At 48.5% G+C, this 26,248-nt stretch overlaps 3 protein-coding genes across 7 annotated transcripts in view; 1 reads left to right on the top strand and 2 right to left on the bottom strand.

Moving 5' to 3' along the window:
* Positions 1–1,049, bottom strand: part of usp10 (ubiquitin specific peptidase 10) — a 21,084-nt gene extending 20,035 nt beyond the window's left edge. For both annotated transcript variants that reach the window (XM_062470832.1, XM_062470831.1), the window contains exon 1: positions 740–1,049. In XM_062470832.1, the coding sequence (XP_062326816.1) occupies positions 740–760 (21 nt within the window). In that variant the 5' untranslated portion in view covers positions 761–1,049. The remainder of the gene's footprint in view (positions 1–739) is intronic.
* The window catches only part of marveld3 (MARVEL domain containing 3), a 4,496-nt gene extending 116 nt beyond the window's left edge, over positions 1–4,380 (top strand). Inside the window, exons 1-4 of one of the 3 annotated variants that reach the window (XM_062470838.1) lie at positions 1,187–1,533; positions 1,991–2,322; positions 2,684–2,772; positions 3,483–4,380. In XM_062470838.1, coding sequence (XP_062326822.1) covers positions 2,042–2,322; positions 2,684–2,772; positions 3,483–4,093 — 981 coding nt within the window. In that variant the 5' untranslated portion in view covers positions 1,187–1,533; positions 1,991–2,041 and the 3' untranslated portion in view covers positions 4,094–4,380. Of the gene's footprint in view, positions 1–1,186; positions 1,534–1,990; positions 2,323–2,683; positions 2,773–3,482 lie in introns of those variants that run through there. The other 2 variants (XM_062470837.1, XM_062470836.1) reach the window with 2 other exon arrangements.
* phlpp2 (PH domain and leucine rich repeat protein phosphatase 2) overlaps positions 3,719–26,248 on the bottom strand; it is a 31,282-nt gene continuing 8,752 nt past the window's right edge. The window contains exons 4-20 of one of the 2 annotated variants that reach the window (XR_009931470.1): positions 22,803–22,993; positions 22,233–22,358; positions 20,407–20,561; positions 18,437–18,583; positions 17,829–18,059; positions 16,744–16,946; positions 16,299–16,359; positions 16,004–16,099; positions 15,208–15,363; positions 14,296–14,496; positions 13,732–13,894; positions 13,445–13,575; positions 13,100–13,213; positions 12,361–12,555; positions 11,817–12,048; positions 5,571–11,677; positions 3,719–5,530 (exon numbers count right to left, since the gene is read on the bottom strand). Coding sequence is in view for 1 of the 2 variants with exons in the window: in XM_062470828.1 (XP_062326812.1) it covers positions 10,382–11,677; positions 11,817–12,048; positions 12,361–12,555; positions 13,100–13,213; positions 13,445–13,575; positions 13,732–13,894; positions 14,296–14,496; positions 15,208–15,363; positions 16,004–16,099; positions 16,299–16,359; positions 16,744–16,946; positions 17,829–18,059; positions 18,437–18,583; positions 20,407–20,561; positions 22,233–22,358; positions 22,803–22,993 (3,698 nt within the window). In the remaining variant the exon portion in view is untranslated. Of the gene's footprint in view, positions 11,678–11,816; positions 12,049–12,360; positions 12,556–13,099; positions 13,214–13,444; positions 13,576–13,731; positions 13,895–14,295; positions 14,497–15,207; positions 15,364–16,003; positions 16,100–16,298; positions 16,360–16,743; positions 16,947–17,828; positions 18,060–18,436; positions 18,584–20,406; positions 20,562–22,232; positions 22,359–22,802; positions 22,994–26,248 lie in introns of both variants that reach the window. The other variant, XM_062470828.1, reaches the window with a different exon arrangement.

Raw genomic sequence — 26,248 nt, forward strand, 5'->3', positions numbered from 1 at the left:
TGCTAAGTAGCTCCATTTATGCGCCTGTTGTACAAACAGCACTGGCAGCAAGCTAAGTTGGGCTGTCTAGCTAGCTAGTTGGCTAAACTGGCCTGCCTGAATGAATTAAACTACACAAGACGTTTTCATACCACAAACATATTTGACAGTAATTTTATTATATTTATACAAAACGTCGGCAGTTTATGACAGAGACATTTTGACTTAGCAAGCTGGCCAAAACCGTTATGAAAATCTGCAATCGGATAAGCAGGCCTGTCGGAGCAGAGAGCAGATGGGCCGTGCACATACACGCAGCAATTTTAAACAGCACGCTAGCTAAAAACCTCTAAGTAAAGCCAGTGACACCTGTTGGGGTCTAGCGAATGTGTTACATTTATACTTAACTACACGTGTCCACCTTTGTAAATCCACTGTACCATTTTCAACTAATCTACAAAGGCTACCGTTGTTTGTTACTTTGAATGGAGGCTCCTCGGGCCTATACCATGCTGGTGTTTCAATGGGGAAAAGGCTTTTAGTGCTTAGGAAAGCATTAGCAAAACGATTTCAGCCCACTTTTCAATGACATTACAGTACTTCATAACAAACGTCGTGTGCAACTTAATTGTGTATTTTAAGAAGACTTTGCAACCAATGTATAGTCACACTGTAAAACATATGTAAATGACAGCCACACGTTTCAGGGGCAGCATGAAGAGTTTCTCTAGCAAGCTAGCTAGCTAGCTAGCAAGTCTACCTGGTTGCTGTGAGAAGCCATGCTCCCGGTTAGATTTTCTCTTTTCCAATCAGAAGACGTGATCTCCGGGGAAGGTGTTGTCTTTTTTGTAATAACAATTACAAAAGACGTCCTATTCCGACATCATTATAATGATCGTAACGGTAGACTGACAGTCGTATTGTTGGGTTATTCTACTCGTCCAGCATATCACGCTGCTTCCCCTGCCGTCGCCATTTCTGTCTCGCCTCCTGCTTCTAGCTAGCGCGCGGTTGGACGGTGTGCTCCGCTCAAAAGTGAACGCGTGCGTCTTTACGTCCGGTGTTTGGCTGGCTTCACGGTTTGGAATCCGTGCACATTTCTATATACTATTACCTACTGTGGAAGTTTCTTATCAGACTAAATGACTAAGATCAGGTTACAACAAGTTACATTCAATTTGCATGAACTGATAAATATGTTTTTAACTCCAAACTTGTATTTATTTTAGGCTTAGGTTATAGCCGACATATTTCTCACTTATAAATTATTAGAGGGTTGGTCAATCATGTCCTATATCCTTTGACGACAATGGGTCCTAACTTCTCTAAAACCGTTGTTCCATTGCCTGTCAAATTATCAGACAGTAGTACAATTGGTTTAAAAAACAAATACGGATGACAATCGTAGGTTGAATTTATTAAAACCATAATAAGGGGTGGAGCACATGCACAGGTAGGCTACGGCGGGGAATAAAAGGATTACACGCGGAAGGGGGAAATGTGTCAAAACGAGCAGGAAAAGACAACACCGAATGTAATACACGACGAGGAAAGGTGAGTCAATTTGTGTATACATATACATCATGATATTATTGCCAGTAAACAATACACCTGACACTCGAGGACGTTCGCTTCAATTCCAGAGGAGGTGCAGTCTGGAGTTGAATCCATTCCACCATTAATTGTAGAGAACCGAGGCACCCAGGCATAATCTGGTCAAATGTTCAATAATTGTATAGAATTGTTTGGTGTGTTAAAGTCTACCAGTCGGCCTAGGTCTGACAAGGATGCGCTTTTGTGCTTAGTCTGCTGTTTCCCCTTGAATACTGTATATTGCTAAAGTACTGAGTAATTCTGAGTATTTTTACTACTTGTTGTTTTCTTCGCTTTTAACTTTAGATCCCAAGTGCAGCAACATGTGGCCTTCTATTACGATGTGTTTGTTTGTGTGGGAATTTATAATTTATCTATAATATTGTTTATTCTTATGTCTTTTTCTTTTTCTTACCAGTGTACTTTTTCCTACCAGTGTACTGTTAAGGGATCAACTGAGAATCAAACAATGCCTGAAAGGAGCCAATACACAAACAGAGTTGAATCTGAGAGGCCCAGGAGAGAAAGGGATTCTTCACATGATAGAGAACGCTCCACATATGAAGGGAGAGACTGGGAAAGGGAAATACATGGGGATCAGGATAAAAGGGAGAGGCGGGAGAGGAGCTCTGGCAATGACATAAGTGCCCGGGAGAAGGACTACTGTGAAAGACAGAGGGATATGACATCCTTCTCTCATAATGACCCAACTGACCACAGGAGCAGTCATCTGCAGGAATACTCTGAACAGTAAGGGGCAGTCCTGATTGCCCAATTCATTTGTAAACAGGTGTAGATTAAACAGTTTGCTCATAGTTCTAACTTGTTTTCTGAAAGACTGGTTTTAACATAGTCAACCTGCTTACATAACTGTTCAGTGTTGAGCTTCAAAAAAGGGTTACTTATATTTGGAACTGACAAAATACTTGTACCATAGACTCAATCATGTCACCACATGTTTACTGTAGATAGCATATATCTGTTTGTTTAGGAGGGACTTGTTCCTAATCACATTCCTCCCTGTCAAAGAGGAGTTGGCCATTTGTGGTACGGTGTCAGTATGAGACTGGCAATCATTAAACCTTCAAAAACATTAACATTTTTGTTGCAGGTACACAGATGGTTCCAGGTCCCCATCTGATCAGCACTATGAACACAGACAAGCTGTATACAACCTCCGGTACATCTTAACATCCAGAGGCAAGTCCTGGTTACATTGTAGAATACAATACACACACAGCGAGACTACACACATCACGATTCAGTGAGAAAGAATGAGAGGGAGGACCTGTACTGTTGTCCTGCTCTTGGATTGGAATGTGGTTTGGCAGGCTACTGAAGGCTTATTCATAAACAGGCCTCCCTCTTACTTATTTGGACAAGTACTTGAATCGCTCAATTGTGTGGCTATTGTTCAAGTACTATAGCATCATCCTCTTAGCCAGGGACGTGCACAGACATTTGGAGGGGCTATTGCTCTAACATGAACCCCCCCCTTGCCGCAGTCACTTTCTTTCTCATACAAGCTCAAAAACGTGATCAACATTATCTCCATTACTTCAAAAAGTCAGGTGAAAGTGGAAGGGTTTTCCCTCCTTCACTCGCAGTGCACCGGCGTGAAAATACAAACAATGTCATGTGACTGGGGGCAGAGGGCAACGCTGACGTTATGGTGGCAAAAAAAATTAACACAGACTATCGCAATTTAATTGTTTTCAACTTTACTAATGATGGGCTTATCGTATTGATGCAGCCACAAAAAACAAAAAAAAACACGTTTATTTAGGCTCTTTCTCCAGAGGGGCAAACGGGCTGTTGCCCGGGCAACAATAGCCTGTACCTGTGCACGTCCCTGCTCTTAACATTGTCTCTAGTGAATAAAGGATAACGTGACTTTCTGTCCCCGACAGGTCTCTGCCAGATAATAGAATTGTTTGTGAACCTGCTGATAATCATCTGTGCCGGGGTTCCATATAGCAACTCAGGTGGCTACCGTGACCTGGCCAGCTATGGCGGGATCTACCAGTACTACTTCGGGGGAGCCAATGCCTTCGCTGGGGCTGAAGCGGACCGGGTGAAGGAGCTTGACCAGCTTTTCCACCAGCTCAAGCTCCCTCCATACATCTTCAGCATGGCATGTGGTGGGGCCATTATGGCCTATGCCTGTGTCATGCTAGCCCTGGGGGTTCTGAGGGTCACGTACCGCTGGCCCCCTGTGCTGCTGGCAGAGACTCTGCTCAACCTGCTCATCGGCCTGGGCTACATCCCTGCCCTAGTTTTCTACTTTATCAAGATCAAGGCGACTTACGACAACCCCATCTGTAAGGAGAGGGAGCAGCTCTACAAAAGCAAAGGCCATCAGGGCTTTGAGTGTCAGTACAATGGGGCAGACATTGCTGTAGGCCTCTTTGGGATTCTAGGAGTCATCGTATTCCCTTTTGGTGCGGTATTCGCCATCCGTGCTTTCAGGGCTGTGCGGGAGACAAAGAAACAGAAAGCAGATGAGGGTATTAACTTGTAGGAACTGCCCCTCTTTACACTAGGATCAATAGAACGGATCAAAATGCCCCCCTCTTCCTATAAGCACTCACAAATGTGGATTTAGTTTAATAGTTGTACTACTAGTAGTAATTATACTACTATACACGTGCTTGTGAAAAGTCATTTCATTCTTGTCACCCTATTGTCATTCTTAATGTTTCTTTTTATAATGACCTCTTAAGATGGTCTTTTTTGCTATGTACATTTTTCTACTGTACATTTGTTTGCTTTGTAATCTTTATTCATTATAAACATGTTTTTACTTAAGATTTTCTATTTTTGAGAGAATGATTGAATATGTTTACAGGAGACATGACTCACATACTTCTAAATGAAAGGATGTAAAAGGAGTGCTTGTGTTCATGAATTGGTTAAGTTCAACCACACAAGGAATTATCTTGTCTGTGCTGAAGACCTGAAGGGTTTGTCTAAATAACCAAACCATCAGCAAGGCCATGGAGGGAACTGAATGAGAAAGGGTGACAGTTTTTCACAGTATAAATTTTATTGCTACTTGGCTGAAAGTTAATTAAAAATACAGCTTTTCTGCTCAAAACTAGTCATAGCAGCATCATCAAATGAAATAATGAACCATCTCCCATAATTCAAAAGAGTACAATTCTGGCTGACAAACAGCAAAAGTGCTTGTGGTTAGTCATTTTCCTAAATGAGAAAACACAAGGAATCCTCAAACTAGTTACATCAAATATAACATAACTGAAGTTTTTCTTTGCAGTTTTCTGCATGCTAAAATATAAACATAAAAATATTATATATGCTCCAGATTTTTAAAACAATGCTTTACAAACAAAATGTTAATTTTGTACAAAGTAATCACATTTTATATGTATTGTATATATATTTTATATTTATATGTATTCATATAGGGCATGCTTCAGACATTAAATACAGTAATAATTAGTATCTTAAATAAAAGAATATTAATGGATGAATCCCTAACTTTAAATTCTGTAGTGGAGAAGGACTTATACATCTGCACGAAACAATGAAGTACAAAAATAAACATCAGCTTCTTGGCATTAAGAGAAAATATTCAAGCATCTCTAGAAAATAATGTACACCAAGTAAAGATGAGATCAAATTATGTTTACTTTGGTCACATGTCAAACAATTAGAACATCCCATTTACCATTTTCTCACCAGTTTTCTGACATTACTTTCATTAATGGAATGAAGTCCTTCATTCCATAAAAAAATTGATTAATGTGTTCATACATACATATTTTCTCAAACTCACAATCTCTCTCACATAGCCTCTTGAACTTATCACAATGACAAACAGGCTGTTTGTTCCTCTTTTCATAAGGGAAAAACTGTTGAATGAAAATCTAAATAAATTAAAAGTTGCATGAGTTAGTTCCGTGAAACTTAGTTCCATGTAGAGTCACAACATCACCTATCCTCTCTCACACACACACACACACACACACACACACACACACACACACACACACACACACAACTCTGTATTTACATAAGATCATGAACTTTAACTGGAGAATTAAAGGGAATCAATTGGCATCTATTGTGATGGTTTCTTTGTACCCTGTGCTCCCTCTGCAATAATCAATACATACTGTCTGCATATGTACAGGCACTGAAATCCAATACTAATAACTTAGGTTATTCATCTCCAAGTCACAACAAATGTTATATCTCTGGGTTATATCTGGGTCTGTGTGAGTTCACTTTTTGGTTCTGTACAAATCGGTGAAAGATGGACTGTAAACACAAAAGCAAATCATACTTGGCTAAAGATTTGCAGATGCAACGTTCTGATGTATGTGAGGCATTTTGGCAGCTAGAGCACATAGCAATGGTGCATTTGGGACGCACAGAACTTAGCAGTGCTGTGCCATTCCCGACTTGGCAAACTAGGGCCCAGCCTTGATCAACTACATGGACCACAAAGGACAAGAGGTCAAAACACACTATGACAGAAGACGGCAAATTACAATTCTCAAACACACTGTACACACACACACTCACTTTCTCACAGACAATGTCTACAGAGTTAAGAAAACAGACCTTTCTATCTCAAAGGTAATATATTTATATTAATACAGATGACACTTTGCATAATCATATAAGGTAACAAATCTCAATCATCATCCACTCTACTATTTTTTAAGTCATACTACTTGAGTATAATGGCTCACCATGAACTCCATTGTGATTAGGTATGTTACTGGTTAGCCACAATGAGACAATTCTTCTTCTTAACTGCACGATGACCACCACCTAAATTAAATATGAAAGCCGGTGTGCGTATTTTTGAACTTTTCACTTTAGCCCCAAATTATGAGATTCAATCTTATCAGCTTTCCTTGACTGGCTCCTCCTTTCAAGCCCCAAGAGTGGAGGTTACAGACAAGTACATACAATATATGTCAACATCTGTGGGGCCAAACTAGTGACCTGTTTTACTGGGCCAACAGTGAGAGGGGCCTGAGGCATAGCAGGTCATTCCGATGCAGAGACTGCTATTCAAACAAAAGCAATATTCAATGGCCACGTTCCTGCCTGTGATTATGAGAGTCAGAGCAAGCGACTTTCTTCAACACCAGCAGCTTTCTTTATCCAAACCAATAAATACTTGCCATTTTGATTAAGGAAAAACCTTGGCATGTATTGTGAAAGACACTTTTAGCAGCGGAAAAGCAATTGTAATTGTCTCATTTACATAGTTATTTCATATTAGCATGATCATTTTATTGGCTACGTTCTCTTAGAGAAAACATGATATGTTTGGCTCAGAGAAACCACAACAATCATAACTCAAGTCATATGAGTTAATGTGCACTTTGATAAAGATACTGTATATGATAATCAAATATAACACTCTTTAATTATGTCAATTTAGCTATTTACAAAGTGTTTTAAATAGTTTCAATTATTTCAAAAGAAGATTTTGTCAAAGGGGTGAAATCACAAACAGTTCTAATATAAATGTTATAGATCTCCAATATTACAGACACATTGGGGCAGGCAAATTCCACCACTCATCCCAGTCCATCAAGTTAAGATTAAGATCAACATCTCTGACCAACAATACCTAAAAACAACTAAACAATACGACTTCCTGTTCTCCTGAAATCTTCTTTCTCCCTCTTCCTTGTCCCTTGACGTGCAACTGTGACAGAGAACAATGCTTCTCAGGATATAACAGCCAAATAGGAGAGAGGCCTCAGCCGTCTTTGCTCTCGTATGCAAACAAAAAGGAATCTATCGAGAAAGAAGGTTGAATGGAACTCCCCATCAGTGGCAGCGCTTCATGTAGAAGTGCAGCTTTAAGGCTAGGAGAGAGAGTGTTCAGAGGGAGGGATGTAGCCATGCAGCTATGGCGTTAGTGCTACAGCCACAACACCACCACCACTTCACAGTGGCATCCAGATGCACACATCTGTGCTTCTACACATCACTATCAGTCATCCTCTTGTCAAGACACAAGACCTCTCCATTTCAATGACTACTGACTTCTCCAGAACTACGACATGTCCTCTCCTTTGGCACAAGGTGAGATAGAAGCTAATTGTAGTCTGCCGCTGTTAGGCCTTGTATCTCGCCTGATTCACAGTGCACTTATGGGTCCTCTTAAGTAAGGAACAAACCTCGGTAAATTCCACAGTGCAATCACCTTTATAGATTTAGCCTGTTTTCAAGGCAACCGTGGCAAACGAGTTAAGCTCCTCCAGTTCCACTGCTAGATAAACATCGGCACAACATGCACAAAGGCCTTTACATCTCCACTGTTCAAATAAGATACCTTCTTTCTAAGGTAACGTTATCTCCCTGGGGACATGTCATTGTTCAAGATTACCTGATGTAACCTTTTCTGTTGTCCAAACAAAAGTGATCAGGGATGCCAGCCTCACAGGACACACATTTGAAAAGTATGACATTACCGGTTCCCGACAAAAGCACTCCATTGCATCCAAGCACACCTCTTATAGGGAGGTACAACACCTCAAATAATTCAGTGTTACTGCATAAATGGAACCTTATGGTGAGGTGGATTGTTTTTAAACGTGGTACCTCAGAAAGCCATAGCACAGATGCTTCCGGCAGATTCTGTGACAGCTGCCGCCAAACTGAAAAGACAGGGTCAGATTTCATCCGTGTCCTCAGGGTGCTCTATCCTAAATGCCCCTGGAGCTTTTGACCATTTACAATATTAAAGTCAACTGATTGGTGTTTTTGTAGTAGAGTTTTTCCACCACACCTTTTAATGAGACAATGCCTCATTGTTGCCAAGACAACAATAGGGTATCTTCCCTCCAACATCCAGCATATAGGCCCAAGCTTATACAACAAGCAGTGAACATGGATCTAATGGGTTAGTGTAAGGTTGTACAGAGGAAGGAGGAACAAACCATGGCAATTCACAGCCACCTCCACCAGATGTCCCACCAAGCACAATGGAAATATTCTGTAAGACCTTACAGTACCTCATCTCAAAGAACAGCAGCTCTGTAGAGGGGGCATTACATGTTCTTTATCTTTACCTGGTCACTGACGTTATACGTTATATCATTATGGTACCATAGAGCACACATAGTACACATTTGACATGTTTTCACAACATACACACATAGGTTTTCTGTCATGAAGTAGACCTCTCCATTTTGTGCACTGCACCTCATGTAGTTTTATGTTCAGTTGGAAGAATTGAATGATTTGGGGAAGTGAAAGTAAGAGTCTTCACGTGGACAGGAATCCCCTCCCTTCTAAATTAGACCGCAAGTCTTTAAGTATGGCAGCATCGTGGTGGAGAGCTCTAAGCTGTTGAGTCTGTCACTACTGGTATGTCCTTACAGACAGTTCGTGGGTTTTTCTATGGTGAACAGTAAAATGTGCAGATAAGAATGCAGAATAAGAATTGTTTTGCATTCATCTCAAACTAAAATATTTTGAATGTAAGAACACCTACTGTTCTGTTCAAACTGGCAAACGAACCATGCACTGGTACGGATATAGTGTTACAGAAACTTTTTGAATTACTACATCATATTGCCTCTGTACATTTGAGCAAAGCACTCTGCAGTTGAGATTTTTGAAAGAGCCATTTGTCTAATACTAAGGATATGTATCACCGCCTCTAGCAAGGCTCCAGAATGTTCCAAACAGTTACAGTTGGTCAAGCAGGCCATGGAACTTTTACCAGCTGTTGTAGTTTTGGCCTCTACTGGGTCAGTTTATGTGTATAGATAGATATGTCCCATATATATGTGGATTTTTCAACAATCCCATCATAATAATTTGCTATCCTAGTAAATAAATGTGTTGTTTGTTTTTGTCTTCCCACCGGTCTAGTTCCAACTAGCATGTACAACAACGCTTGATTCCTTTTACCACAGAGTGAGAACTGAGGTCCAGAGTCCAGGTCCAGAGACTGGCCACAGAGAGGCCAGGCTGGACAGCAGAAAACGAGACAGTGGGAGAAAGGTGGCAGAGATGTGGAGGGGTGCTTGGCTGTACCAGTGATGGCCTCTTGAGGATGCTGTGACCAGGGCTGTCCTTAGTCAGGATTTGATATGGAACCGACACGCACAGACAGACAGGCAGACAGACAGACAGACAGACAGAGACAGGAAGACAGGCAGACAGGCAGACAGACTGGCAGACAGGAAGACAGGCTGACAGACAGGCACACACACACACACAGACCCAAGCTGGCAGGGAGCTCTTGGGCTGAGTCTTCTGCAGTAGGCACTTTTTCACATCTCGGCCTCAGGACATTTATCTGGGACCTCAGAGCCCATGGAGCCCCCAGACAGGAGGATTTACACAAGATGAATGAACACACTCCACAGGACATCCATTTAGACACGCTGACCTTCCAAGTAAAGGGAAATGGTGCTAATGAGTTCTGCAGTGTAAAACACACGAGGTATTCCAGTTCAGGCCAGAAGGGAACTTCGGCCTGTGACGGTCCCCCCATTTTCTTTTTGATCTTCCTCACCTAAACAGCCTCGGTTTAGGAGTGGGGACTTCAGGAAGCCTAACCCTCTTCTTAGGCAGAACAGGGTCACCAGCCAGCCCAGCACCTCCCACCCTGACGAGGAGACACCGTGTGTGAGCAGTCAAGGACCCCGCAGGTCCATCACACGTCTGCGTGACGAATCTGAAACAGAAGCTCAAACTGGAATATCCTGCAGGCAGGTGCCAGTGAGACCTTCTCTGCCCTCCTGGTATGGCACTGTCACCTGGCCGCCAGCAGATGGCACTGCTCCAGCCTCCCCTCCCCCTAGAGGGCAGTGTCATAGACCTCCTGTTGCAGGACGGGGGCCGGGGCCGGGGCAGGGACGGGCGTGAGGTCTCGCTGAGACAGCAGGGGGGCAGGAGGGTGTGGGTTGTCCCATATGAGATCTCTGTTGGAGGGTGGAGTAGAAGGTGGTGGGGGTCCAGGGATCACAGGGCTTTGGCCTTTCAGCTGTTCCCTGACATCCTGCTCCAGACTGGGAGGCACTACCAACTGGTCCTCGGGGTCCTGTTGGGCCGGGGCAGTGAAGTAACCTGACTTCTTCTTCGGTGCCTCCAGGGCCACCTCGATGAGGTTGTGGCTATCCTCAGGGGCCACCACGGAGCCGTTGGATAGCTTCTTCCCGAACAGGCTGGAGGTGGAGGGGGACTTTTTGAGGTCGGAGATCTCCCTGCCGCACACGGCCAGCAGACAGCCGTTGGTGGCCGACACCACCACGCTGTTCTGTCTGCGCATTTTCCCGTTGGGATAGTCGGAGCCCCGCTTGTCTAGGACCACGTCCTTGGGGCTCTCAGGGGCCCCGGAGCGGAGCTGGAAAGCACAGCAGTGGATGTCCACCTCCACCTCCAACTTGCTCCCATTGGAGATGACTCCCTCTAGTGGCGCCTCGTCGTCACTGTCCAGCCCGTTGTCTGACTGGTAACTGGAGAACGTGGCGCAGGAGGGCTGTCGCTGGAACAGGACAGGGTGGGGGGGGCCCGGGGCTGTCCCTGGCACCATGGGGCCACACAGCGAGGCAGCAGGGTGGAGGCTGCAGCGCCTCTCAGGCCGGGAGGCCAGGCCGGACGAGGGTTGCTCGTCCGAGGCTGTGGATCCAGCCTCGCTCCCCACCTCGGAGGCCGACGTCTCGCTGTTGAACTCGGAGGCGATGCCGCTGCTGGAGGAGGGCGTGGCCGGGTCTCCGGGTGTGATGGAAGCGGGGAGGGGGGCCGGAGGAGGGCCGCGGGGCTCGGTGGGGGCGAGCGGGGGCTCACAGGTACAGCTGTCCTCGCCTATGTGCAAGGACACCACCACGGCCCCCACGTTGTCCTTGCCCCCGTAGCTCTGGGCCAGGGTGCACAGCTTCCTGGCCGCGGCGCGTGGATCCCTCACAGCTTGCACGGTGCATACGGCTTCCTGGTAGGACACCCTCTCAAACAGGGCTCTGTTGCCCAGGATGAGGAACTCGTCCTGGGAGTAGAGGGGCTCGGTGCGCACCCAGGGCTTGGGAATCACCCAGGGAGACAGATAGGAGCAGCCCAGGAGGCGGGAGCAGCACGTCACCCCGCTCACTTTGTTGTCCTGCAAACACACAACGCAGCATTCAGTGCCCAGCACCTGGGACTGAGCAGGAAGCCTCACACTAAAACCTACTTGACATTACAGTGTATTTTGGGGCATTTAACCACACAAACAGGTCCCCGACAGTGTAGTCCATTACCTCAGTGATGATGGCCTTGCTTAGTTTGACTCTCTCCATCTCCTCAGTGCTCTGCTCCAGGCTGAACCCCTTGGACAGGACCAGGGGGTGCCCGTCCCTGCAAAGCACCGCCTGGCAGCTGCCCACGTTGGCTACCGTCAGGCTGAAGTAGCTGACCAGCTCGGAGGGCTCGTGGTGGATGTAACACAGCAGGGCAGACGCGCCCAGTTTCTGCCCCGCCATGCCCAGCTTCCTGTTTGATCACAACACAGAGGGTGAGCGAGCCATGCGCTCGCTCATCCGTTTGTGCTGCGTTCTGACATCTGTTTTCGTTTATCCCATTGTGACTGTATGTTCATGGTGTCAATTCCAGCTAATTGTGATAAATTAGGTTGATCAAATATAATCCCGCAGAGTAGTAAAATGGGGTTCTTGCCAGTTTAGCCCCAGGCACTAATTACGTACATTAATTTACAAATTATATTTTAAATTTCATTGATCACAAGTTGGGTTAGTACTCTATCTTCCTAGACAAAACTGCAAGCCTGTGTGTGTCACCACGTACCTGTGCGAGGTGAGAAAAGTGTTGCTCATGTACACACTGTCCACGCTCGAGTGCTGCAGTTCCTCAGAGAGCACATCTCCCATGGTGCACTGCAGCAGCCGAGGGACTTCCTCGTTGCGGTCGCCATCGAAGATGCCATAGGCCGCCTCCACGCTGTCTCCAAAGCGGTCCACGGCCAGCACAGACACACACAACCTGTCCCCAAGAGAAGATCAGTCTGGTTAGTCGAACACCTCCTTTCATTGGCTCTGCACTGGTCATGTGCACAATGCCAGTAAAGTTGAATATAATCTAATGTCATAACCCACAGCAGTCAACCTACACATCCTTCACAGAGGAAAGTTATCCATCCTCAAACACATGCAGCCACCCCCCTGGCTGTGCCTCTAATCTTCGGGGGGGGGAGGGAGAGACACCAGACACTACTGTGTGTGGGCCTGTGTGGAGGTCACAACCCCGAAAGGACAGCGAGCCACATAGGAACCTCATCAATGATGCAGCAGACACTGCTTTAGAACCCTGAGATCCACAGGAAGTATTAGGCTTCACCGCCTCCACCACTATTAAACCAGATCCACAGCCCAGCGACCCGTCCGGCCCAGTGGACACTCACTCAACAAAGGTGGAATCGAAGATGAGGGTGTTTCCTAGCACTTCTTATTACATTCTCCTCCAGGAATGCAGGGTATAAAATATCCTTCCCCCCCCCCCAGTCCCGCAGCTTACTCCCCCTGCTTACTTGTTTCTCTGGCCGCTCATCTCGGAGTAGCCATGGTTCCAGAGGGTGGAGCTGCCTGCGGAGTCTCCTGCTGCTATGGCTGGCTTCTGGTCCAGCTTCAAGGTGGTGATGTGGCTGAGGTACAGGACACACACTTAGCATACTTGACCCCGCTACTCGCAGAAATAGCACCCATTATGAAATGAGTTGGGCTAATATTTCCAGGCACCCGGATTTCATACACCTCTCGTATCAGAGGGCCTTGTTATTCATCTTGCTGTGTACTGGAGGATGGAGGCGACGAGAGGATCTGCTGCCGTCGGCCCTGCACTCGTCAAGTGGGGGTGGCGTGTGGGGGTGTCTTACCTGAACAGGTTGAGGGTTTTATGCTCCAGCATTAAGCTGCTGTTACCGGCCAGGTCCAGTTCGTGCAGGGTGGCCGGCAGAGAGTCAGGGAGCTGGATCTCTGTCAACTCGTTACAGCTCAGGTCCACCAGCTACACCACGCACAAGCAGAAGAAACACACACACACACACACACAGACGTACACAATCATAAGAGGAGGCGTAACCTCACGTAAACACACTCGGTGTGCCACACACACACACATATACACACACACACAGGCGGTCGTATTGAAAGCATGACTGGCCTTGATCTCGGGCAGGTTGAGGATTTCTGGGAAGACGCTGATGTGGTTGGAGTGTGCTATGAGGGTGTGGAGTCTCTTACAGCTGGACACTGTGGAGGGGATGGTCTTCAGCTTGTTACCACTGAGATTCAGCTCTTCCAGCAGCTCCAGTTTACCCAGCTTACTACAGACACCCCAACAACAAACAAAACAGACCACAGAAGTTCCAAAAATCAAGCAGAATAAGCACACATTTACATTTAGCCATTTAGCAGACTCTCTTATCCAGAGCCACTTACAGTAAGTGCAGGGACATTCCCCCTGAGGCAAGTAGGGTGAAGTGCCTTGCCCAACGACACAACGTCATTTGACACGGCCGGGAATCGAACTGGCAACCTTCAGATTACTAGCCCGCTTCCCTAACCGCTCAGCCACCTGACTCCCTTTATGGATGTATTCCACACCCGTAGAATACATAATGATTATCGCCGTATCATGGCAAGTTGGTGTCAATTAAGGAGGGTAACACGCCCGATCTCTTTGTCAGTTATTCGTTTTGAAAGGAGAATATGGAAGTTGTTGTACCTGGCTGGAAAGGATAGTAGTTGATTATAGGCCATGTGCAAGACTCTGAGGTTTTGATGTCCAACCAGCAGGGCGGCGCAGTTCTCATTCAGGTTGTTCCCCGTCAAGTACAGTTCCTGGAGCGTGCTCAGGCTTTCTTCTGATTGGCTGCTGGGGGGGATAGTCTCAAGGGCATTGGCTGACACGTTCAGGTACTTCAAGCTAGAGAGAGCATGACAGTACAATATGACTAAACATCCATGCATCCAAGCCACACTTAACACTTGTCTGTGTGAATGATATTACACACAGAGAGACTTGAGAGGACAGATATAGTCAAAAGGGGGACAGAGACAGACATCACTATGTCAACAGACACTGTGGATAAGATTAGACAATACCGTAAACCTAATAGGTACTCAGAGATTTCTCAGACTGGAGATGTTAGTGGGTCCGATTACAGACAGGACAGACCGACTGACAAAAACACGCCATCCAAATCCTTGTACACACAGCCTTACCCAGGGTATAAATGTGTACAATACTGTGCACATGCTGGAGAAGGTTTGTTGACTAAACAATGCTCACCAGTCCTCAATATCATCTTCACAGTCACCTATGAAAATGTCACTTGAGCTTTATTTACAAAGCATGGTGGAGAGATGGTGGTATTTCATTGGGTCACGGGTTTAGCATTAATGGGTTGCTAAGGACAGAGAGTGTGTGTGAACCGCTGGAGGGTTAGACAGCAGCATCGCAGCTCCCCAGGGAAAGAGGGAGACACACCAGGCTGCAATACCTGAAAAGCACCTGTCAGGGGAGGAGGAGGGAAAGAGGGAGAGGGAGAGAGAGAGAGGGAGAGAGACAGAGAGATAGGAAGGGAGACAGCGGGAGGGAGGGAGGGAGGAGAGACAAGCTGGGGGAGTGACCTACTTTAAGGCCTTGTAGAAGAGGCTCTCTGGGAGCTCGCCTAGCTTGTTGTGCTGGAGGTCGAGTGCTTCCAGCGGGATGTGGTCAAGTAGGTCGGGCAGCCGCTGCAAATGATTGTTCCCAGCCAGCAGCTTCCTCAGACTAAGGCTGCTGAGCAATCTGGAGAGACAGAGGTAGAGATAGAGAGAGAGGAGAGAGAGATAAAGGAGAGAGAGAGAGAGAGAGAGAGAGAGAGAGAGAGAGAGAGAGAGAGAGAGAGAGAGAGAGAGAGAGAGAGAGAGAGAGAGAGAGAGAGAGAGAGAGAGAGAAGAAAGAGAGAATCAGAGACAGAGAGGCTAAAACAACTAGAGGGAATTTTGAAACATAGACGCTTCATTGCCAAGCAAGAAAGATCCTTTTGGACTAGGCTTCCTAAATAAATCAAACCAGAAGTATTTCCTCCAGGAATGAAACAGCTAGAGGTCATGTCTGCCTCTAGGGTGGTACGGTTGTATAGGATTTTGTTTCTGCAAGTAGCCAGTTCACATGCGAATGAGTGTTGTGGCGGGACAGAACTGTAAATGACGAGCCAGACAGGCAGCATGGACACACTTTGACATTCTATAAATACATCCAAGTCTATTTGGATAAAGATAATTCAGTGGTGGGATAGTCTAGACACACGTCATGTCTACAGTTCAGCCCCACCCCACCCCACAGCAGACAGTAAAGGACTTGACTGGCTAGACTGTAACAGTGACCCTCGACTGGAGGTGGGGGGTGGACACCTTCAGAGCCAGCAGACCTCAGGGACACTGACCTGGCTGGCAGTTCAGACAGGAGGTTGTGTGTGACATCCAGCACCTCGATCTTCCTGCTGTCACAAACCCAGTCTGGTAGATACTCCATCAGGTTCCTGTTACAGAGCACACTCCAGTCAACACAAATGCCAGCGACAGCACTGCTACCCCCAGACATAGACCATATTTTAGGGCGGTGATGAAATACCAGCGACATGAAGGGAGACATACAGTATTCTGGTGATTTTACAACATGCTTCTGTCCTGCAGTCAGAACAACCTGGGGCTGTAGCGGGTCAGAGTGGCAGAGCTCACCGTGATAGGTCCATGTGTGTCAGCTGGTTGGGGACTGGGTAGATGTTGATGGTGGTCAGGCCTGTGGGCAGAGAGAGGGGATCAGCAGCCAGGCCTGTTGGCGCTGGACTGTGGGTGTTACGTAACGTCAGGACAGAGCCCGGAGATGGGGGTGGGGAGAGAAAGAGGAAAGAGAGAGTGATAGAAAGACAGACAAACAGACAAACAGACAGACAGACAGACAGACAAATGGACAGACAGTCAAATGGAAAGACAGACAAACAGACAGACAGACAGACAAATGGACAGACAGTCAAATGGAAAGACAGACAAACAGACAGACAGACAGACAAATGGACAGACAGACAAATGGACAGACAGACAAATGGACAGGCGGAGAGACAGACAGGCGGAGAGACAGACAGGCGGAGAGACAGACAGGCGGAGAGACAGGCGGCCAGCTCACGGTTGCTGCTGGCGTGGAGGGCACGCAGGGTGAAGCCGCTGAGGGTGAGCGCCCCCAGCTGGTTGCGCTGGCAGTGCAGGGTCTCCAGGCTGCAGGCAGAGCTCAGGTCCAGGCAGGCCAGCCGGTTGTCCCTCAGGTCCAGCTGGGTCACCTGCTTCACCGCCTCCAGAGTCTCGCTCCGGACACAGCGCAGACCGTTCAGCCTGCCCGGTCATATGTGGAGAGATAAAAGAGATGGATGAGATCTTCTCTCCCTGATTTCTCTCTCTAACTCCCCTGTGGAACCCCTGGCCTCACTAGGCTGACTGGCCCCTGAACACAGGTGCACCCAGCCCTTGTAAATCCAGCCCAGGCCCAGGTCCAGTGCGCAGTAACTCCTTCTCAAGGTGAGGCAGGGAGGGGGGCAGAGAGACAAGATGAGGAATGGCTCAACTTTACAGGAGTGAATGGGAATGAAAAGGAGATACTGCCTCTGTCAGGGGATCCATCACACTGTCACACACAGAACCAGTGCTGGATAGAGATGAAAACCCAGGGTTGATCTGGGACTGGCTGGGCGAGGCTAGTTGAGGATTGGGGGAAGCCTGGTGGGGCTAGGTGAGGCTGGGTGGGGTTGGGTGAGGCTGCTTGAGGCTGGGTGAGGCTGGATGGGGCTGCGTGAGGCTGGATGGGGCTGAGAGAGGCTGGATGTGGCTGGGTGAGGCTGGATGGGGCTGGGTGAGGCTGGATGGGCCTGGGTGAGGCTGGATGGGCCTGGGTGAGGCTGGATGGGGCTGGGTGAGACTGGATGGGGGCTGGGTGAGGCTGGATGGGGCGGGGCCCTGCTGCTGTCTTTCTCCATCCATATTCCAATGCACAGTGTGATTTGATATGAGGACTCTTATTACATGACCACTGTGCCTTGATCCTACATTATGCATGCAGTGATGAGCCAGTGTATTAACAGAGTAAACTGAAAGAGGGGGAGCGAGAGAGAGAGAGATGGAGAGAGATGAAGAGAGAGAGAAAGCGAGAGATAAGGTTGGGGAGAGAGATACAGCGACAGAGAGGTGGGACCGAGGGAGTTGACTGGCTGAATCCCTCACCGCAAGTCAATATTCCTCAAGTGGCTCATCCTTGCCAGGGTCTGCAACTCCAAGCTCTCCACCCTGTTCCCAGCCATGGCCAGCTTGTCAACAGCACTCAGCCTCTCCAGCACACTGGGGATGTGGGGGAAGTTGTTGAAGGAAAGCCCCAGGCTGCTGAGCTGAGATAGGCCGCCCAGCTCCTCGGGCAAGGAGCTCAAGTGATTTCCATCCAGGGAGAGGGTCTGTAGGCTGGGAGTCACACAGGGAGAGAAAGAATCACAACCACAACGACATTCCATATGAGGTGGAAAAGTCTGGGGCTGTGCTCACTCTATATTAAGCAACTGCATTAAGTGGGCTGAGAGCATGAAAAATGGCCTGATTTTAGAGCTTGATTTAATCTGGTTGTGTAACAAAAACAGCTGAACTTAATGCTTTTCACTGGTTCAATTAACACACACGCACATTCACTTTCTCTCTGTCACACACACACACACACACAGAATGCCCAACAATGATTCACTGCTGAGCGTACCGTGAGGGCTCATGTGGTCACTGAACTCAACAGCACAGCATGTCCACTGTGTGTGTGTGTGTGTGTGTGTGTGTGTGTGAGCGCACCCTACCTCTGGAGGTTGCCTATCTGTTGGGGGACAGTGTGCAGGCCGTTGCAGGAGAGGCTGAGCTCAGTCAGAGTCAGGATCTCACAGACAGACTCGGGGAACACGCCCAGACGATTGTGGGACAGGTTGAGACTCTTCAGCTGGGAGAATCTGCAGAGAGGAGGGGCAGATGGTGAGGTCTCCAGTACAGCAGGGCTGGCAGGCAGCGAGAGCTACACTAACAGAGACAGATCAGCTAGTCTGCTGCAGATGGGGTTTCAATTTGAGGAACGTCCAAATCGACAAAAACATTTCCTGGTCAGGCTGGGAAAAAAGGAGAAGTCATAAAGATGGATTTGCTGTTTTCGGGAGCTCTCGTGAGCGTAGCCCTTTGCAGCCTTGTCTCTCCGGATCACTTCATTGGATTGGGTCTGGACTTGGACTTGCTGACATTTTCGCTTTGGAGCCCTCTTCATGGACGGATGAATATCAGATCCTCATGCGATCCAAGCTTAGCAGTACTCACGCTCAGTCAAGCCCCAGAAGAAGAGCCAGTCCCACGCACACAAACACACAGCACCCAAACCGCCCCCAAAACTGGTCTCCTGTATTGGCAACACAGAAAAGCCTGTGATCAGAGCTGACTTCACCCCTTTGGTATCTAGAGGTGGCCTGTACACATGATAGCTGTGGTGTTTTGCTGTGTAACAGAAGCAGACATCCGGGTCTGTGGCAGTTCGGAAGGAACGCATCGCTCAGTGTTCGGAGCGGCTCTCGCTCATCCCCCTCGACTCTTGCCCCCCTCCCCTCCCCCCCCCTCCCCCGTTGACAGGGACGGAGAAGGCAGTGAGTCACAACATATGCTGGAACCGCCCTTCCCTCCTCAGCCCGCCTTTCCCAGCCTGAGTCTAAATATACAGATGAGGTGGAGGGAGTGACAGACTTGTGGTAGAAAGACACTGAGAGAGAGACAGAGAGAGACAGAGAGACAGAGAGAGAGAGAGAGAGAGAGAGAGAGAGAGAGAGAGAGAGAGAGAGAGAGAGAGAGAGAGAGAGAGAGAGAGAGAAAGAGAGGGGGAAGACCATTCTAAAATGAGAGAAAAAGAGAGGTGCGGTAATGTGTCCTTACTGGTGGAGCTATTTTTCTATCAGACAAGCATCTGTGTCTGTCTGTCTGTCTGTCTGTCTGTAGTACACACACTCACACACCACTTACTGCTCAGTCAAGCGAAATGCAGGGTATACAACAGGAAATATCATAGAGAGCAGTAGATGATTAACATTTAATAGCATTATCTCTTCTCCGAATGCCAGCTTGTTCAAACATCGTCCATTTGTACTGCAGCGGTGGATGGGGAGCTAAGTGCCTCTCCAGCACAGAAGATGACAGACTGGCTGAACCACTCAGGCTCCCAGCCTTCTCCCAGGAACCCGACGCCATGCAGCAGGGCTTAAGCAGTCCTGGGTGAGCCACGCAGCAAACACACCCAGAGCGTGAGCAGATATATACACAACATGATATGTCACACTTACATAATCAGCCTCACAACAACAGTGGAGGATGGTGTCTGACCTCTGGCTTGAGCAGAGTGACTACATCTTCAGTGAGAGCTAAGGATTACATGGACTGGGTGAGACACAGACAGATGTTTAGGGGAATTAGCCGGAGGGTAACACTTTAGATCCAGGTGCTTGTAATAAGGTTCATTAAAAGCTAATGAGGCCGTTATGAGATGCTTATTAACAGGAATATGTGTTAGTTGGACTATATAAGTGTTAATAATATTATTAAGTTAGGACCAGGGTTAGGGTTTACGTAAGATGAGATAAGTGTTAGATAAGGCTCTTCTAAGATGCTTATTATTATTAACATGTGTTAATAAGATGTACTATCTTGCTAAGGCCTTATCACAGATTAGCTTCACGCGTATCGCAGGCGCTTGGATCTAAAGTGTTAGCGGTGTTTTTAACTGGGCAGGAGTTGGGCTTTTTACCTGGGCAGGTTGAGCAGACCTCCAGGCCCCTGCAGGTTCATGAAGTTGTGTCTCAGGTTGAGGTGTGTGATGTCCTGACTGTAGAACAGATATTCAGGCACCGCCTCCAGACTGTAGCACGACAGGTCCACCAGGCTGACTGTCTGAGACACCACCTACACGCACGCACGCACGCACGCACGCACACACACACACACGCACACACACACACACACACACACACACACACACACACGCACACGCACACGCACGCACACGCACACGCACACGCACGCACACAGAAGATAATAACAATGTGTTATTCACCACTCACACAGACATTGTAAACATGCTGATCTACTGACTGCCACATCCTATTGTATTGTTTGTCGCGTTTACTTTATTAAAACATGTAGTAGCAGTTACAGGCTGTGTGTGGTCTCCCTTTTTGTCACCTCTTTGTCACTAACTTATGAGCCAGGTTTGTGACAATGCATACACGTCGGTCTCCAGACCATGGTTATAGTTTGGTTTAACCGTCAGAAAGCCCTGCTCTCCTTGGACCTTTCATCAACTGCAGTCATCCAGTCCTCCAGCTCTCGTGTCTACATGCAGAACACAGCTGAGCAACTCTGATGAGCTAGCCTGGCCTGGTCAGCAGAGCAGGCTCTACTGGGCTCCATTAACTCGCCTTAGTCTCAGGGGTTCTCTCCATACACCAGCGGACCACCTACTGTGAAACACCCCAGGAAACAAACTCGCTGCTCGGCAGAGCGTGTCGTCACATAACTACTTTTGAAGATGTGCAAAGACGGAAACCTTGTAGTGTTCATCGGCCCTGCCCTCTAAATGGGCCACTAAGGCCGAGGAAACGAGAGAGAGATGGAGAGAAACAACGAGAGAGACAGAGAGAGAGACAGAGAGATACAGAGAGAAAGAACAAAAGATAAAGGGGGGAGGCATAGGAGTGAGAGAAAAAAAGACAGCAGCCACACTATCCAGAGAAGACCTGTGTGCCCAGCCTGGCAGGAACCCAGCCCAACCCTCGCCCCTTTCTTTAAGACTCTCTCTCTGCCCGTCTGCCCCCACCCCTCCCTGTCACCCCCCCCAAAACTCTTTCTTCTCCAGTTCAACATGTCTCCATGGGAGTCTGTGATGTTGAGGTCTCCTGAACACAGTGAGCTGAAAAGCCAATCCGGCCTACTCATCCGCACCACAATCGGATACAGAGCTCCATGACTTAGTATGGATCTGGAAACTAATTGGATTTTCATTTTTTCGGGGGCCTTTTTCCCCTCTCCCTGCCTCATTGTGTGCCTGTCATGCCTCAGTGGAGGCATTTGCTCAGCTCGTTCAGACCCAGGAAGGGGCCTGGGCACAAAGGCCATTAATGAGGAAATTAGAAGTACAGCAAGATGAGCAGAACAGAGTGGAACAGTGAGTACGGCAAACAGGCAAGGAAATAAGTTTGGAGAGCCATGCCAACAAATAGTGATCGAATTTGTGATTTGACAGGCACGCAGAACAAAGTATATCCGCACACACACACACACACACACCCACATGTATGCACACACATACAAGCCCAGACTCCCTCTCAGCCCCAGCTGTTCAATCAAAGCCTGTCCCAACTGAGGGTCTCCACAGAGCCAATTATAACCAATCAGTGAGGAGGACCGGGGTCCACAGCAGGGCTCTGATAGGCTGACAGCACAGGCTGTCCTCTTGGCAGCCAATCTCTGATCAACAGGCCAGAGAACCGCAAACAAAACACAGCTTTCTACAAATGACAGGAGGGAGAAAACATCTGCAAGCTTCGACGCGCACGCACGCACGCACACACTTACTTTCGAAGCCTGTCGATGCCACCGCTGGTAGTCTACCAGTGTGTCGAAGTTAACAAAGTAGGTGTGGGCTTGCGGTCCTGCTGAGCTGAACATCAGACAGTGCAGTCTTCTCTTCACCTCCTCCACCTGGACACATGGGTTCAGACACACAGGCACTGAGACATGGCAAGGCAAGGCAAGCCCTTATAACCATCTATTACAGTACCCTTACCCTACCCAGGATAATCCCACCTCTAATCGATTACATGTCTGTGTGTGTGTGTGTGTGCGTATGTGCTGCGTTCTATTCGTACTTGTTGTGTGCCGTCCACCCTGTGAAGTCGCCAGTGAATCCCAGCTGTGTTGTTCTTGGCTGGGAGACAGGGGCCGCCTGGGGAGCGCGTGGGCTCGGAAAACATCCCCCCCCACCCCCCCGCCTGCCCTCCGCACCCACCCACACATGACTCTTCGAGCACCCCCCCACACGCACCCAGATACGACTCTCCAACCCCTTCCCCCTCTCTCGCACACACCTCTTCAACACCGCCCCCCCCCCCCACACACACACACACCCCCCCCGAGTCTCCTCACCTTCCCCCCCACCAGCGGCAGGATGTGCATCTTCCCCGTGAGGCTGTCCTTGACGGAGGCCACGATCAGACAGGTGCCGCACAGGATGACCTGCCGCTCTGCCCACTTGTGCAGCTGGGTCTTCCCCTTCCTCACGCTGAACACTCCCTTCAGCAGAGTCCTCTCCTGCTGGTCCGGGTTCACCGGCCTCTCTGGGGGACAGGGTGAGGGGTGCAAGGCGGTTACACGCAGTCCTTGAGCAAACGCACACTTATTATGCACGCACACACACACACGTGTGCACGACTACCTCATGCAATTACGTCCACGTAAACAATCCCCAGCTCTAATTAGTAGCGTATGCTCCGAAGCGGACTATCAGGAGGTCGGGATGAGAGGAGAGGTGCCAAAAAGTGAAGTCACACACGGATATCAGGAGGCCACCATGATGTCACCTCCGTGTTAGTCCGAAGATTGAGACATCCTTTCCTAGAACTGGTCTTCCAGTCAGCTTATCAGATGACAGCACCCTATTGTCTCACAGCCATCCATGTAGCCATCTCTAGCTTCGCTTGGTACAGTACACACCATGCGATGCATTGAGACATTGTCTCAGTGTCAAAGCCCCCCCCCCCCGTTGTCTAGTGTCATCCATCTGTAGAAATGAAAGGTATGGGAGTGTCACGGCCCGTCAAGCCTGGATCAGAGATCCGTCGCTCTGCCCGCCCAGAGAGGCACGGACCTCAAACGTGACAAGCAGGAGGCTCCACACAAACGAGCATGGATTGGCTCTACACTTAAGGTGCCCTTGCTCTTCATTGGTCGCTTTGGATCGATGTTTTAATGAAAAGAGAAGCTCACAAGGACACACACATTCCTAACTCCCTAATTCCACTTTGAGATGGTCCTCACTTCAGAGCTGTTCTAACTTAGATGCATCAGTCAGGTTGATGAATGAGTCAGGCTTTTGTCACATTAAACTCCCCTCTTTCAATCTAATTATGTAGCCAGCAGGCTTGTTTTGCCGGCAGCCTGAGCAGGGCTCTGCTGAAGGACATTGCATACCGACAACGAGCCAACTCCCTCCACCAGACCTCAAGTGCACTCCGGTTCATGGCTGGTCAAACACGAGGACACACCTGACGTCTTCCCTCCGTGTTCCTTTCTCAACGCCAACATTCCATTCGACATGTTTGCCGTGGTGCATCAGCTCCTTGTCTCGTACTCCCGAGTCGCGCCTGACAGAACCGGTTTTGCTCGCAATCTTGTCTCTCACTTCTGACAGTGGTGGCGGCCGCCACGGATCAAACCGGAACGCAAGTCTGCTTGACTTATCCCCCGTCTGGGAAACGAATAACGGAACGGACCGAATCCCTCTGCCGGCAAAGCCGGGCTGCTGGGGGGGATCAATACTGGTGTCTGATCCCTGGGAATCCTCTCGCTGAGAGACGCACCACACAGAGGGGGCCCTGCTCTCACCACAGTGGCCCCTTCAGCCCCAGGGGCCTGGCACAAACAGGAGAGGATCATCCTGTTAGGATAGTCTGGGGACAGGGAGGCGGATTGAGAGATGTGCCAGATAAAAGAAGCTGGAAGCAAAAGACTGCCCAGTCCATAAGCTATATTATATCCTGCATATGTGTGTGTGTGTGTGTGTGTCTACAAGGTTGACCTGTCAGAGGCAGAGATCTAAACCCCTGCAGGGGTCAACAGCCAGGAATAAACCCAGCCATCCAGGCAGTCAGGCAGTCAGAGAGGCAGTCCGGAAGCTTCCACTGATCCTGCAGTAGAGTAACATCCACTATAGACAAACACATTCCACACCCATCCACCCCCATCCCTGTCCAGCCCTGACGCACACCAGCTCAAGCACACACAAATCCTCCTCTCCATAGAGAGAGAGCGCCCAATCATTACCTGTGTGAGGAGCACATGACATGAACGCCCCCAGATGATAGTCTGAGTTACTTAACACATCTCACATCCTCACACGCACTCGTTCTGGTTGGGGACACACACTCGTTCTGATTGGAGGGGTGTCTGTCACAGTGCAGAAGGCCTGGGTGCACTGCCAGAAGGAGGCACATCAGAAGCATCATGGGAGAGGACTTTCTGGGTTTTGTGTGGGTGTCATAGCGACCCAAGCTGGAATGCAAAACGATAGAGCAGCAGAGAGCTACGGTGACAGCACCACACCTTGAAAAGGTAACAGCCTCCATCTGGCAGAAGAAGTCACGGAATTTTCTGGAAGGCAGGAGCACAATTTATTACAGCACACAGAGTCTGTCTCCAAAAGACCCCTTCACATCAAGGCCCATGTCCCAGGATGTCAACAACCATTTCTAAATTGGTCATACTCCCAGAATGCTCCACTCTCCGACCAGCGCAGGACGAAGGTCGTAGCAAAGACACAGAGACAATCACATTGCTTAGTCTGTACACCAGGGATACAGTAGTGCACACAGACAGAACATTCAACACTTTCACTTCCTCTCCTCTGACAAAACAAACACTTTGTGAAAATGATTGTCTCATTAAGTCACTAAGAAAACATGTCTGTCATGTCAGCCGTTCACACAAAACAAACACACAGGCTTTCCCACAAGGTCATTGGGGCCGTTGGTTGCCTGGGCAAAATAACTCCCTTAGAATCAGCCTGACCCACCCTGGTACCTCTGCACCTACTAAACCAGTCATTGGCTCCCGAGCAGAGAAAACAGCCAATCCCACACCACTCCTGATTTACGATTTGGACCTAGCTCTTGGATCGTAACGTAAGTCGAAGCAGAGCAGTGGATGTTGTGCAACTGTGTTCAGATCGTTCTCTTCCTCCCTCTGCCCTTTCCACACCAGTCTGGTGCAGTCTCTTGGGGAGGCAGACTAATCACCCACCAAGCCTTACTTCCTCCTGTGGGACTCTGCCAAACCACAGGCACACGGTGACAAGTGACAGATCACACAGTCTTCTGGGTAACCAGCCCCCCTCTCCCACACCCCACCCCCCCTCATCCGCTGCCCCTGTCCCCACAACCCAGTGTCCCCGTTGACGACAGCCTTAGTGACAGCCCTAAAGTCTTACTTCGCTCCGCTTGCCAGGCGAGAATGGCAATGAGACAGGTCAAACCCTGAACCCTTTCCCCCTGGTGCAGAGGGTGCCAGACACATGGAGGTGGAGGGGAAGAGTGGGGTCAGATGAACCGGGCGACCGGCCAAAAAAGCCTCAGTGAAGTTAATGGTAAAGTCAATACCTAAACACTCTCCGTTGCTGTGAAGCATAAACAACAAGCAACCAGCTAACTGGACACAATTTAAACAGTCAAATCTCATCCCCCTGTCCATGGACCAAATGAAAAGCTTTGCGATGTTCAGACTCCGGCAGAGAGAGCAGGAGGACAATGAAGCTAGTATCCCAGCGATTGTTTGGGCTGTATAAGATGGCATAGATTAGGCTGGCCTGCAGTGGGGGG

The sequence above is a fragment of the Osmerus eperlanus genome, chromosome 10 (genome assembly GCF_963692335.1).
Source record: "Osmerus eperlanus chromosome 10, fOsmEpe2.1, whole genome shotgun sequence".
Classification (NCBI taxonomy): Eukaryota; Metazoa; Chordata; class Actinopteri; order Osmeriformes; family Osmeridae; genus Osmerus; species Osmerus eperlanus.